The sequence below is a fragment of the Heliangelus exortis genome, chromosome 18 (genome assembly GCF_036169615.1).
Source record: "Heliangelus exortis chromosome 18, bHelExo1.hap1, whole genome shotgun sequence".
In the NCBI taxonomy this organism is placed as follows: domain Eukaryota; kingdom Metazoa; phylum Chordata; class Aves; order Apodiformes; family Trochilidae; genus Heliangelus; species Heliangelus exortis.
Window position 1 is genome coordinate 2,666,064 of NC_092439.1, and position 15,515 is coordinate 2,681,578.

Below are 15,515 nucleotides of genomic sequence, written 5' to 3' on the forward strand. Positions count from 1 at the left end.
TGTCTGGAAAACAATCTGCACACCTCAACATCCATGTGTGTAAGCTAAGACTCTTTGATTGCTTTTTACTTCTTTACTTTTACTTAGATGCCTTTTCTGTGATCTGAGCTGGTCAGGCATATCAGGAAAATACTAAACTCAGGAGATTTTGAATCAGAGCCATATTTCAGTTTTGTAAAGCACTTCAAACTGAATTTGTGCCTGAAGTACAAGAGAATTATCTGATTTATCCTGACTTTTATCAGCCTTATATTCAAAGCACAGCTTCAAAGACACGATTAGAGAAGATCAGTGTGCTAGCCCTAAATATTTACTTCAGTTCTATGCCTCAAATCTTTAATTTTGCAGTTAAAAAAGGCACAAGCCTGGCCTAGCACTGGATTAGATTAAAGAAAGCTTCAAGAAAGCAGAAGAGACCTGCCAAAACACACCAAAAGATTATTTGAGGGAACTGGATGTCAAAAGCCAAGGTAAATATTTCCAAAGACACGGTGAACTTGGGAAATGACTGAATTTGTAAGGTTTGAAGAGTTAGTAAAGGAAGATGATAATCCAGACATTGAGACAACATGGACTTTTATCCTATTTTTGTCTGAGCAATGTGTTGCTTAATAACAAAATGAAAGGTATGTGTGTATTTAACACAAATCAGTAGAGAAGGGGAAATATCAGTTGCTGTCTTTTGATGAACCATTTGCACCTTAAGGCCCAGCAGACTTTTAATTTTGGGTACTTATTTTGGTATGACCAACTTGGAGGACTTTGGATCTGCTTTTCCTACAACCTAAGGCCATGCTCAGTCTGGAAACCCAGCAGGCATGAAACAAAACTTCAACAGCTCCTCCTGAGAGATCTGGTTGCAACCTCTCTACTTCAGTTTTTGTCTGAAACATGGGAAAAAAAAAACCCGTCTTCTCTCTCAGAAGTGTGACCAGCAGTGTGCAGTAATTGCACCCTGAATTTAAGAAATAGGCATTTCTGCAAAAGGTTAAAAAAACCTCCTTTTTCTGAAGACAGCTATATCATCAGCATAGTTCCCACTTGTTTTACTACAATGAACAGATGTCTTTCAGTGTGCAGGCAATAAATCCACAACTTAAACCAGACTCATGCAAAAAGTGATTCAATGCATCTGTAGATGTCCACAGGGCAGTTTCTGGATGAAGAGCACACATGAAAGCTTTGCTGGGAATATCTCATTTCTGATAAATACTCAATCTTTACCTTTCTCAATAATTTCTATGCTTATGTTTTCAACCAATCCCCTCTGACACATGCACACACACCCCAGTTCTGCCTCACACTCCCAAGCAGCAGCACATTAACTCAGCAGAGGTTGCAGTGATGGGACCAGAGCTCACTGGCAAGCAAAGCAGGATTTATGTCACGATACAGGTACCAGAAAATGACTGAGCATCTTGGCATCAGAGCTGGCCTGAAATTACTTCATCTGAACTTCAGGAGGAGTTATATGTGGATGCTGTCAAGACCCTTACCAACACAGCAAGAAATGCATCCTTACTGAGCATAGAGATTTACACATACCCACATTGCCTTCCACATCTGGGTAGATTTCAGCACTGCAAACTATTTCTGTACCTCCACAGCTTCCTCTTTAGGGCCTTTTTCCAAGAAGTTTCAATGATCTATTGAGGTCCCTTCCAACTCCCTAACACTCCACGATTCTGTGATTTTTTGGGGTATTTTCTATGAAATCCTGGCAAATGCCAGGATCCCAACAGGTGACTCTTCAGGCTGGGGCTCTTGCCCTCTTCAACACCCTTTATATCAACTTACTTTTCGGTCGTTTGGTTCAACATTTTCACCTTCATAGTCACCCTTTAAAAAAAGAAAATCTGTGTCAGCCAACGAGTCAGGCCCAGAACCACTCCACATCTCGCATGCCCGTGTATCCCACACACTTAATGCATCAAAACCAGAAAAAAAGCAATCTGTAAAATAATGCTGTATTTTAGGAGTTCATTTGTCATGGCACACTTTGTCTTCTGTCGTCAGGCACATTAAGAAAGAGTAATAGTGTCTGTCACTGGGGGAAAAGGAATGAATAAGTGATAAAGGTGGCCTAAAAATGTCAAGGGAAAGGATGTGGTATTGCCATGGTATTTGGGGTTCAGCTCAGTCCACTTGAAAGAGGAGAGACCAGCTGAGAGAGCTGATCCCTATCCAGAGTCTCCAAACACTCAGGGCTGATTAGATCGGATGTTTTAATCTGGAGCTATTTTAAAATATGATAAATGAGTAAACTAAGACAATAAATAACTTCTATGCGAGACTATCAGTAGCTGTCTAAGGACGTGAGGCAAGTACATGCAGAGAAGTTTATTTAACCTTTCTGGATTTCTAAGTGATATGGCTGTAGTTTAAGGGTGCCTGACATTGATGATAAACATCAGGCAGATAAAGAGGCTGTTCTGGTCTCAGTTAAGCCAAGGTGCTGTGTAAAAGCAGCGTGAGTGAGGGGAGCAGCAAACTAGAAGACACATTTCATCTTCACATCCAACCCCGGAAAACCCACACCAGGCTCAGCTGCCCTTGAAGGCTCAGACAGAACATGGTGAGCCTTGAGACTGCCACATCCCCTTGAAATCTGTCAAACCTTTCTGTAAGGGGCTGGCCAAGAACCTGTGGGTCAGTTTTAATCGTACCTTGAATCTCTAGCAGGATGGGAAGCCCCAGCTTGGGTAGTATGAGTACCACCACAACTCCCCACCTCTCTCTAATCCTCCTGCTGAATTCTAGAGGTGACACTGTGCCACCTCACTGAACTGCTCAGGAGCAGGTTTCACCAGTAAGATCTCCAGTCACATCCAGTCCCATGAAATATGTCACTTTTTAAAATTCCAGTTGCAACCCATAGCACGGACACACAGCCACTGACCTCTCTGTATTTGCAAAAGGGATGCCAGGAATGTGTGGATGGGGGAACCAGCCACTTGGTGCCCCAGGAATAAATCTGTTTCCTAGCACTGGTGCCAGGGATTTCAGGAGCAGAAGGTCAGAAAATAACAGAAGCATTTTGTTTGCTAAGCCACAGAAGCAACTCTTCTAATGTTACGTTCAAACATCACTTATGATCATCCAAGGTAGAAGAGAGGTGGGGAGTTGATTAAAAGTGGTCTGAGTGATGGAAACAACATGAAGTTACTGCAGTTGTGGTCTGAGTGAGCAGGAAGTCAGGATCCAACCCTTGTGTTTGGGATGATGCCATTAATATGTAACACATTGAGGATTTCTTGGTATCAGACATTAGGTATGTTAAAAATATTCTAAGATCACTTACATCATGCAGAGGATACGCAGCACTGTAAACTCCATTGGCAAGCAGACTGGTGATCCCTTGAAAAATAAAAACATAACAGTTATTTACCATTTCAGGGTTAGACAGTCGTCCTGGAGAGTTCCCTCAAAATAACACAGACATTGGGTCAGACAATGATTTTTCTGCCATCTCATTCCTTTCCATGTAGTTTCATTTTTAATCATATAGGTTATTAAACATGACTCATTTTATGAAATGGGAAACTGCAGAGAGCAAGAGGAAGTCATATATATTTGAGAATCAAGAATTAGAAGCCAATGACTTGGAATTAGTCATTAAAATAAATTACATTTTCTGAAAAGTCAGTTTGATTTAAGGGCAAGCCTGCAGATTTGAAAGTGTTTAGCAGAAGGCTCAATCAGGAGAAGAATCTGGTTGGAATTGATGGCACACGGGATCACACACACCCATCACCCACACAAAGTTTTGAATTCAGATTTCAGATTGATTAGAGAAATCATAGGGAAAGCCTTTGTGAAGACCTTGGTGGAATACTTACCATATTTACCACATTTTCGTCTTTTATTTAAAAGGGTAGTTTCCTTCTTTCTTCCCTCTCCTTTCCCTGTTTACACATCCGTTTATTAGTGACATGCATCAGGCTGAAAGCAATTAATGCTTCATCTACAGAACTTATGTGGCACAAGGGACTCTGAGGAGTTTCTCCAGCCCAGAGCTTGGGTGGGTCAGGAGGAGTCAACGTGGAAGTTTGGAGGAGCACAACATCAAGGGGCTCTTCACAGCACCGTTCCAAGGGCCAGAGGGCTGGACTTGGACCTCTAAGAGCTGTAGCACATTATTCTCTAATTATTCTGCATTATTTACTTAGTTAACTACTTAGTTATTTCCAATAAGATAAAACTGGGGATTCAATGAACCAGTCTTGGGTGCTGAATCAGACCTAAGTCAAGTGCTTGTCTTTGGGCAAGGCCAAGGTGATGAATGCCAATTAAAAAAAAATAATCTGGCCACTGGCATTGTGAGGAATTTAAAATCACTTAGAAAAAGAAAATAAAAATTATGTGCTACAGTGTGTTCATATTGCCCATCAGTTCATTGCTAAGAGAAGAGGATGGGACTGGATTTGAAGGAACAGCTACAAGAACAAGGAAACACCACTGGAGGTTCACAGAGTTATTATTGATTGTTCTTGAAATAAGAATTTTTCAAGTTCATTAACTTTTTTATATACTAATCACCTCCTGGAGGAACTGCTCCAGGACTGCTCAGTATCCTGAAGTATCATTAATTTTCAAAGTCCTAGTTATGATTGTACAGTCCTATGAACTCTCTGCAAATGTTTCCACACTTCTGGCAGAAACAAGCAGTGAGCAGATAAACTCTTTTCCTAGGGCTGTGCCACCAACCAAGGAGCTACCAGACCTTTCTACATATCAGCATTTATCCATGAAGACAGATTCCCATTTCCACAAACTTGCAAACTAAATAACAAAGCCTGCAGTGTTCACTGGGCAGCCACCTTTTTCCTGCTGGGCAGAAAGGTTGTAGCATTATCTGTGTTTGCTTAAATCTGTTTGCAACTTTTGCTGGGTTCCAACCCAGCATTCCAGTGCTGGAACACAAAGAACCAGATTGAGTTCTGCTGAGTTATGCCCATGGCCAGGCTGGCCTAATGACATTTTTATTAGCTAGACTGTGTGACCTGGCCAGTCTCAGGTAGAAAAATGATCCAGGAATGCTTACACTTTACTTGCTTTTAGGTTCTGCCCTATTCAACTAATCTCTAATGTGTTTCCCATTTCTGGGCCAAAAAAAAAGAGAGAAAGAAAAAAAAAATATTAAATGAGTAACCAACTCCAAGGCAAGAATTCAATCTGAGCTCTATGACCTTCCCCTTTCAAGAGAGCAAATACGTAATTCCCAATGAAAATGATCCAGCACCAGACTCAAAAAGGGTCCCAAAAGTCACAGATTCATTTGGGTTTCCCATGCTACAGGGAAACAGCACTTCTGTTAATACTGGCTGAGCACCAAAATTTGGTGTATATAAGGACTCAACAATTGTACATTGTATGTTGTTACTTCAACCGAAAAGTCAAAGCATGGAAACAATTTCTGGCATAATTATTCTTCTATTATTTGATGTATTTCTAAGCAGCTGATGGGTCAATATTGAACAGAACTACCTGTAATTCAAGTTCCCATTGTTTTATTTAACTGCTTGTAGGCAAATAAATGCTATGACAGATTCTACCAATCAAACATCTTCTCCCACGTTCATGCACTTTTCTCATACAAATTTGTTTCTCTTGGTTGTCTGTTAGGAAGCTTGGATATGGGGATTTAGTCTTCCACCTTATATGGTTTGGTTTACTATTAACTATTTGTTAACCTTGGTCCTGCTGTCAAGGATATAACCATGTATCAAATTATGTATAAAATATATAACAGCTGGACAGGAAAAATTTAAAAAAAATCTTTAAGGTGACCTGACTTCCAATTCATGTTTACATGTGTTGTGAATTTAGTTCTTAAAGCACAAGCCCTGAGGCTGAAACCCTACAACTACTGGCCATGGCAGTACCAACTTCACACTCACTGCCTTGCAGCTGTTCTGAAGACTTCCAGAGTACCCTTTAGTCCTTGGCCATTTCCCTGAGTTAATCTCAGTTGCACTTCTGACAACGTTTTGGGCAGTCACCAGTTAAGACCATTTCACTCAAGTCACTGAAAAGCCATCCCATGATAAGAGTGTGAGGTTCCTACCTAAAAGGAATGGGCCAAGCCATAGAATTTTACTGCAGTAACTGAAGCCCAGTTAGTACCAGTGAGTATAAAACCAAACCAAAGCAGAACACATATTACACACATGTACATCACCATCCAGTCCTGGTGCAAAGGTTCTCACATCTGCAGGGGCTCTATGCTCACTTACCATTTAATTTAGAGACAAATCAATAAATTCATATTCTAAAAAATTCCAAACAGCTAAATTAATTCAGTTAAATTTGCAAATAAAGCTGTTATACCCACATACATCAAATTACAGAGCAGGGGAAAAACCTAAACTCCATTGCCAGTTCCAACTTGCAATTATTTTCCAACACCTGAAAACAATATTGAGCTTAAAGCTAAATAAAGTTCCTTACCCATGCTATACTTTGCTTTGGTACACGTTGTTCTTTTCAATATTTCATAAACCTAGAGAAGTAAAAGAAAGGAAAGGGTTACTTCAGGTACTGCCATGGAAAATCATAATCCTTTTTGTGCACACCATTTTTGCTTGTATTAAGACATTGATCAAAGAGCAGAAGCCCTCTTCTACCCAGAGTAGGCAGTGTGCTTGGCCAGCTCTTCCCTCTCCTCTGATGGCCTGGCCTCAAGTTGTGCCAGGGGAGGTTTAGATTGGATATTAGGAAAAAATGTTTCACTGAAAGGGTTGACAGGCCCTGGAACAGGCTGCCCAGGGAAGTGGTGGAGTCACCATCCCTAGAGGGATTTACAAGACATTTACATGTGGTGCTGAGGGACATGGTTTAGTGGTGGAATTGGCAGTGCTGAATTAATGGTTGGACTTGTTGAACTTCAAGGTCTTTTCCAACCAAAACGACTCTAGGATTCTAAGCTGGCTCCAACCCAAAGACTTGAACAGAATTTCTGACTCATAATGTGCTTGCAGCACACAGTCCTTTGTCAGAAACTGGACTAGCATAGCCTGACCTTAAAAATTCTGAGCTTGCATGACCTCAGTGGCAAAAGAGATGGATTGATTTTACTATTTATTGCATTTATTCTCAAGTAACCTTTGCACACCTCAGCATGGCACTTGAACAGTCAGGCTTTTGCTCCTGCAGTGATGCTCTTAAGCAGGGAAAGCACCCAGCCAGTGTGAGGCTGGGAGAGGAAAATCAGAAGGGGAAAACCATGAGCAAAAGAACTTGCTGCCCATTGCCTGGTCTGTCTGGGGAGTCAAGCACCAGTTCTCCAAGGATGGGCACTGATCTGTGTGCTAATTCAGCTGCTGCTTGCCCAGCTCATGGAGAGAAGTGAGTGAGGGCATAGGAGGCATGTCCTGCAGCTCATCTGCCTGTTGTCTTTTAACTGCAGTGAGTTAAAGGGCTGTCATGGAGAGATTTCCAGTTATATAATGGCTGTGTGGTTTGTTTGTTTTTTTAAAAAAAAAAAAATAAGCAAAAGGTCTTTGGCTTGGTTTCTATTCATCAAAGATTCACAGGGATGACCAGATTCCTGTTCATTCTGCAGTACACGGAAGGGTCAATATTTGCACTGTCATTTAAAAATACATATGAGAAAGGCAGGAGAGAACTTTAAGAAACAAGAATACAAAGAGAAACACACGTAGAATAAAATGATGCTGGTAAACATTCAATATGTCTTTGTTACTGGGGGACTTACAGGGATTGCAAACCAAGCAACATATTACCAGCATTATTGTTACAAAACCCCACACCTCCTCTTCCCCCCAGCCTCTGCTATGAGCTCCTTTTGTTTCAGTCCATTTTTCAGTTAGTCTTGCTCACCTTCTTGTCCTGCTACCTTTCTCAGACAGCTTGTTGCCAGGAATTTTAACTTTTCATTTGCCCTCTTAAGTTTCTTGTACTTCAAAGTCCTCTTACTACTTTACTTATCTAGACATACGAAAGAAAGTCCACCAAAACAAGCTATGCCTTTTTTTTTTTTTTTTTTTTTTTTTTCTTTTTTCCCCATCTCAAATGAAAAGGTTTTACTGCAAATAAACCAATTCAATATTTGTCTTTTTCTTTTCCATTTCTGTGCTGCTGCAGCTGCTCTCCCAGGTCACTCACTGAGCTCCAACAACCTGCGCTCACCAGCGCACTTCAATCTAAAGGGGGAAACTACAGCATGGGGTCCACACACTGGAAGATCAAAGCAGGAAAGTTTGATATTTTACACTCTTTATCCCCCTAGCAGCAAAAGACAGCCATAACTGTGATATAAGCTCTTTTTGAAACCACTTAATGTTAAATATAAGATAAAAGCAGGCTCACAGCCACATTCCAAGGCACCGATCAGCAGCAGTGGTGTGGGGCAAGGAGTCCACACCAGACTGTGAGAAGTGGTGCATGTCCTCTGGGCTGTCCTTTCAATTCCCCCCTCAGGGGCTCTGGAAGGGCTACACCTTCTCCCCCACTCTATTTTACACTCTGGAAGTCACAAAGCAGCACTGAAAGGCAGTTTGTGATACTGCATTTCTGTACCAGACTTGATTTCTGTAAGGGAACTGGAGAAGTTTAACTGAGAGAGGAAATGTCCCATCCGAGCACTGAAGGAGAGCAGAGACCATGAAACACCCAGGAACAGCTCAGCCCAGTCCCCTGCTGCACACATCTACACCACACTTGCTATGGAACAGGGGGGAGCAGATGCTCAAACTATCAGAACAAGATGTAGTTTTCTGTCCTTGTTGCATTTGACTTCAAAGAAAAATAATATATATTGTTAAATAAAAATCAAACCACCATTCTAAACATTCTAACACCATTCTAAAGAATTGCTCCCCAAACCCATAAAAAATAGGCCCTCTAAAGACATGGCTGTTTCATTGGAATTTGTCTTGGGAGACTTCCCAGCATTTTATGAAAGGAGCAATTTTCCTCACAAAATCTGAGTCACAGAGGTGAAGATTGCTGGTGGCAGAACCAGCATTAAGAGTCTAAATCTATTCCTTTCTGGTACTATGTCTACTAAGAAACTATTTCCTAGATTACTTGTGCACTAGAAAGAAGATCCAAATTGTTTTCCAAAAAGAAGCAACCTGTGAGCACTAAAGACTGTTCATTAGATAAGCTAAAGCTAGAAATACCTTATTAATAATTTCAACACCTAATGCCATGGGCAATCCCTGGCATTGGGTTAAGAAAGGCAAACCTGCAACAGGCACTGTACTGCAGCTGGCAAAGGGGTTATTAACACCATGACTAAGGCACTGTCTACCATAAATTATTTATATGCTGTACTTACTATAGTGCTTCTCGTTTTGCTGTCAAAGAAGGAATCTCTGTCAGACAAATCAAATCTGTTAAAAGATTAGAAGGAAACCCATTAGGTTAAAAAAAAAAAAGCCAGTCATTTCCTGCTCTTGTTGACCCCTTCAATATTTTCATTCCTCCTGGGGCTCTCTCAAAGCTATTGAAGAATTGCTTGTAGAAACCTCATTAACAAGCAAGTCCATCCCAAGTCTCGTATTTTAAAGAGGCTGCTTCTACAGTTCACTGGTTTTATGTATTTCTAGGGGTTTCTGCACAAAAGAGACTACTGATGCTCATTTAAGTGTAATTCCTGAGCACTGCTGGCCTTGAATTTCTCCTAATAATCTCAACATTTTGTCTCTACCTTAACACTCTGAGGCCACTCTTGCCCTTCTGACACAGGTGGTCTCACCAAAAAAAGCTGCAACCAATGTAAGGCACATGCACACCTAAGCTAAGGAGCATCTTCACATGCACACCTAAGCTAAGGAGCATTTTTTGGGCTTTCTCTGAACCACCAGGCTCCTTTTTCTGTAGGACCATCCTATAAACAGTAGAATATATAATTTCATGCAAGCCCAAGAACTCACCAAGTGTCACACACCTTGACTGGCCCTACTAACACACACAACTCCATCAGTGTTCTGCACCCCTTGATGAAAAACTAAACCCCCTGCATGAACAGTGAAAACCCCCTGCCCTGGGACTGCTGTTTTATCCAGCTGGCACACACATAAACATGGTCTTCAAACCTTCTCCTCTGGGATCCTGGCCAAGGAAGAGCAGCAGCAAAGCAGTCCAGGAAGCCAAAAGTTTGCCTGGGCCCCACCTCCTGGTATGTTTCCTCCACCCACATTTACAGTTATTCTTACTGACCTGAAATCCATGGTAAAACTACCACCAATTTCAGAGGGTTTGCAAGGTCAAGGCCTGGTACATGTGTGAGCTGCTCATACCAGATGAATGAAGTTATTCTGATGTTTATTAACCCACATCTCTGGCTACAAATTTTACTGAGCACTTTATTTTACATGTTAAAGAGACTATTGCAAACCACATGATGAATCTTGTTTGGCAGGCTAGCAGTTGATGTGTAGAGTTACCTAGGAATGTATTACCTACAACAGCAGCACAGAGATTTCCCAGAGGGGCTCTACAAAGCCTCACTCCTCAGCAGTGAGACACCTCCAAATAAAATTAAATTTACTCCAAAACTGAACCATCCTTTACAATAATCACTAACAAAGTGTTGGTGGTCAGTTTCCCTTTCAACATTTGGTGCCTTTACTGCCCTCAGGAAGGTTGGAATCTGTTGACATGGGCACTGACCAAAAGCCTTCACTTACAGGTGCTGTTTCTCCCTGGAGAAGGGGTAGGAGAGACGCTTCACTGTCTGAGGTTTGTGCTCTGCTACTTTTGGCTGGATGGGCTCTGTGATTTTTTGAATTACAGAGTTAATCTTCTTCAGGAGACCATGGGTCTGATTGATCTGATACACCTGAGTGGGTAAAGAGAAAAATCAGTAAAGTGGCACCACTGTTCAGATATCCTTAAGACAGAGTGAACTGTAAAGAATAAACCATCCACTGAACAGTCTATCAGAAAAAATCACTGAGGAGTACAGCTTACCTTCCTGAAAACATTCAGAAACACAGAGATAAATGGGAAAGCCACAGCAAGGCCAGCAGAGCAAGCTGATTGCTTTTCCTCTGAGCCAAAGCATGGCCAGTGCTTGGTTCCAAATAATCAGGCTGGGGTGGTCAGCAGAGATGCACTTGGCACTGGCTCCTCTGGCATTTATGAGTTTCTTGGTGCAATGGGACAAAGAAATGAAAGAGCTACAAAGCCCCTGTGTAAAACAACAGAAGTGATCTCCTCTCCCAGTATTCCTGGGAATACTGTGCAGGTTTCAGGAGTTTCCCCTCTTCTACATAATATATAACCAACATATCTGGAATTGGCTATTGCAGTTCTGTTTCACTAACCACAGGAATTGTGTCAGCAGGTGATGAAGTAGGAGAACAAGCTCATCCTCTGAGCCACAAAAACTACGTGTGGATGCAGGGCAGAGCTCCCACTGCAGGAAGAAAACTGTCTAGAAATAAGGTTTTAGGGGTCTGAGGGTGTTCAGGGCAATGCAGCCTCAGGTGCCTCTTTCACACTCAAAAAATCCACCCTCAAAATGCCCACCCCAACTTTTCTTTTGTGGCAAAGCAGCTTTAACTGCAGGATCATAGCAGACTTTAAATTTAATTGTGCTTCTGATAAAATTAGTGGGAATAATAATGGGAATTAATATGAAATCCAAACCAAAAGTGTGGTTTTAGTGTTGTAATAAATGATGCTGGGCTTTGAGACTGTCTCTTGCTCCATTACAGACTTCCCTCTGCAGTCTGGGACATGCACTTAGTATGTGTTTAAATATTAATCCATCTCTAAGCTCTGCTCACTGAACAGGTAGCTATCTATCACAGATGATTTAGAATTGATGAAAATACACTGTCAGTTCTTTAATGATATTTCAAATATTCTGAAAGGTAATTTATTTTGTGGTTGTCTCAACACCAGTAAATATGACTAACGATGTGTATGAAGAGTCACTCACCCAGTGTGACTACTGCACACAAACTGTTACTCTTACGTTCATTTTTAGCAGTCTGGCAGCTCAGGTGATAAAAAACCTCCAAAATACACACATAAATTTCATCATCAATTGCAACCTCTTATTTTAAAACATGCTGAGAGGATGGGGACTCTGTATGAAATTATTCACACCACATACAGATAGTGGGAGTTGCTGGGAATTCTTGATCTTCATTCCTCCTTCCAGTTATTCTTTCAGTTGTCCCAAGTAAGCACATTTGTGACTCATTTTCTGTACACATTCATATTGTTTTAAAAACGTTTTTTGGAAGAAAGGTCTGCATTTGTCAGGTGCTCAGAGCTGAGCGTATGTTTAAACTTTTTTCCAGAAGGAAAAAGGAAAATCAGGACTCACCTTTTTTGTGGGCATCTTGAGCTTAAGAAATTCTGCCTCTCGACACAATACATTCCAAGGTGCATGTATTTTTACAAATCCAACCCCATGGATTTTTGTCTTAAAAAAAATAAAAAAGCAAGAGAAAGACAATTAGTTTCTAACAACAGAACCATCACTGAACACCTCTCTGTACTGAGCTGCTAGAAAATGTAACTCAAACCCACTATTGTCTTCTAGAACAATTACCACAAGGTTAAACAGATAAAAATTGTTTGGGAAATAAAAGCTAACAACTATGGACACAAATACAGGCTAAGCCAGTTAAATTTGAAGCACAGGCATCCTGCCAAATGATACAATTTCATGAGTGTGCTGTAATTAATGGAGCTGAGAGAATCCCTGCTGCCTCCTGAGAGCTGCTCGGTATCTCAAAGGACCAGAACTGCAGCAAGAAAGAAGCAGCCTCAGATAGAGATGTGAATACTACATTTTAATTAGGAAAACTACTGGGAAGAATTTGACAAAAATAAAAGAGAAATATTAATGACACTATTAGCAGTATGCTTGCATCCCACCAGTGCTCTGAGCTCTGTTGGGGATGGCTGGACATGGGGGTTTGCTTCTGGCACTCCCACAAAGACCCAGTGCATGTCCCATTTCAAAGCCACTGGACAAATGGCTTTATTATACCCTGCTGTGTGTAAATATATATAGTATCTATACCATGCATATATATCATTATGTACCTGTCTGTAATTTATGAACAATAGATGGCATTTATTTTTTTTTAAACAGTTTGATCTCAACTCTAGATGTCTAATCTCAACTTGCAGATGCTGTAAATAAAGGCAGGAGAAATATTTTGCCCTCTCTCAGGGGAGTTTCAGGTCTATTGGTCGGATCAGTTAATTGTAATCGCTGTCTTTGAAATTAATCTGGCTGTGCCTATTTCTACTAATCACACACTGGCAGTACTTCACACAGAGAATTTTTTATATAGTCTGATAGTCTTTTAATAGAATGTCCTGTTTTCAGGGTCCAGGTGAAAGGAGTTACAAGCTGTACTGTTCACATCTAAGAATGGAAAGAGCAAACTCTAACATGGACCCACGTGCTAGAGCACGTCCCAGAACCTCCTGAACAAATTTAAATCTCTTCCAGTCTACACTGAGGCATAAAAATATCACTGACCAGATCAGGTATTTTTCATCAGAACTGGAATTTCCAGGGGATCCAAACCACAGTGTACTGTAAACCCAGCGAGCTGGGGTTAGTGATCAGAGTAAATGAAGCCTCAATTCTAGATACTGCAGCACATCAACATTGCTGTGTTGCAATAGTGGATGTGCCACAAGTCCTGGCCAAGAAAATAACAAACTTCACCTCTCTGGGGCATTGACAACCCTGCAGCCCACTCCTGTGAAGCAAATTTATTCAGTGGGTGAGGTTGGTGCTGCCAGAACAAATTCTGGAAGAGTTGAGCTTGTGTAACCTTGATGGCTCAGCATCTCCCAGGATTCAGTCAGAGTTAAACTGATTCAACCACCCGAAATGGCTCCTTACATCCTCATCCCGTTCCAGTTCCAGACCAGCCTCCACGAGGTTCCCTTCATACTCCTCCCTTCGAAACCTCTTATCATCTTCATGGTAATCCACATGGGGTTCACTTTCCCTCATTTCCAGCTGCACTCCTTTCCCAGGAAGTGGCTGGTCCTGCTTGGTGCTCCGGATGTTTGAATCATTATGATGAACCCTCCTGGTGAGTGTCCTCCCTGCAGAGGACTTTTTGTACTGATAAACCAGGATGTAGTCTACTTTTCTCTTGCCATCTCTGAAGTAGAGTCCATATTTGCAGTCAGCATCTGGATTTTTGGACAGGGAATTTAATAACTGCAAGAAGGGAACGGGGGTGTGGAGAGAAGACAAGAATAATAAGTACATACATCAACACAGGCACCAGACAGAGCATATCCTTTTTTTTTCAAGGCTTCCTTCTTGCCCAGAGCACACAATGAACCATCTTTAAGCAGCACAAATATAGGAGGAGCCCACCCATGCTACTCACTCAAAACAATTTTGCAAGTTAACACCTGTAATTTTATTGATAGCCAGCTGGGGTTTTATTGGCCAGAAATAAATAGCTGGAATGACTGGGATTTAATCTAATTACCAGCAGACCAGCTTGTGAATCAGCTACTTGGTGGATTTGGTTTTCTCCTTTGGGGGTTAATCACCACTAAGATCATCTGTCCTTTTCCACCCAGGACATCTGCTTTTCAATTCTGACAAATGAATTAATATCAAGTGCAAACATTTCTCACTTCTCTTATCTAGCCTTGCAAGTTTGCATCATCTGAGAAAGAGATCATCTTAGATACAGACTGAAGGGAGCCAGCTGGTCATGAAGCACAGCCAAAAATGCAGCTGGACCCCAGCCAGGGCAGTTGGTTCATTGCTTACCAAGTTCATCACTTTCTCCCCCCCTTATAAAACCTGAATCACTTTGCAATCTGATGGTGGCAAAGGCTTTCTTGCCATCTTGGTTTAATGCTGTGCAAGCATCACAAGAGGCAAGAAATTTATGAAAAGTCTTAAAAATCAATTCTGTATCCGAGCATTTATCTGAAAAACTGCATGGGACAATTGTAGAAACATACAAAAATCCTAATAATTATTCATTTCTACTTTCCATAGCATTTCTCATGCATAATTCACAATTCTACCTTTGGAGGTGCACAGACCATTTTAAAAAAACAAAACAAAACAAACAAGTGAAAAATCACTGCTAACTTGTATTTGTTCTTACAAAAAAAAAAAAAAAAAACAAACCAAACCAACGAAACCAACACAAAAGTGGCTTTTCAGGGACATTTTCTGGCTTTCAATTTTGCAGAAGTATGCTAAGTGTCCATGCAGGGAAAAGGAGATGTACTCCAAATGATAGCAACTGGCCATCCACTGCAAATCATACTGGACAAAGCCCATTTGACACATGCACATCTCCTGCTAGCTACAGACATAAAACTAGGAATTTAAGTTAGTTGCAAACAGTTATTTTTTTAATCCCAGATGAAAAGAACAACCTCTGAGCTCACTGTACAATGTATCACATTGAATACAGCCAAAAATTAACTGAAAGCCACCCAATGTTACCCAAATTTGCATACTTCTCTGAACATCACCTTGGGGAGGGCAGGTCCCAGCTACCAGAACTATCAATCAA

At 41.1% G+C, this 15,515-nt stretch overlaps 1 protein-coding gene across 3 annotated transcripts in view; it reads right to left on the reverse strand.

Moving 5' to 3' along the window:
* Nucleotides 1–15,515, reverse strand: part of ANO1 (anoctamin 1) — a 75,011-nt gene that overhangs the window by 25,809 nt on the left and 33,687 nt on the right. For 2 of the 3 annotated variants that reach the window (XM_071762495.1, XM_071762494.1), the window contains exons 3-10: nucleotides 13,856–14,182; nucleotides 12,311–12,409; nucleotides 10,659–10,810; nucleotides 9,305–9,359; nucleotides 6,451–6,502; nucleotides 3,840–3,905; nucleotides 3,302–3,357; nucleotides 1,798–1,839 (exon numbers count right to left, since the gene is read on the reverse strand). In XM_071762495.1, coding sequence (XP_071618596.1) covers nucleotides 1,798–1,839; nucleotides 3,302–3,357; nucleotides 3,840–3,905; nucleotides 6,451–6,502; nucleotides 9,305–9,359; nucleotides 10,659–10,810; nucleotides 12,311–12,409; nucleotides 13,856–14,182 — 849 coding nt within the window. The remainder of the gene's footprint in view (nucleotides 1–1,797; nucleotides 1,840–3,301; nucleotides 3,358–3,839; nucleotides 3,906–6,450; nucleotides 6,503–9,304; nucleotides 9,360–10,658; nucleotides 10,811–12,310; nucleotides 12,410–13,855; nucleotides 14,183–15,515) is intronic. The other variant, XM_071762496.1, reaches the window with a different exon arrangement.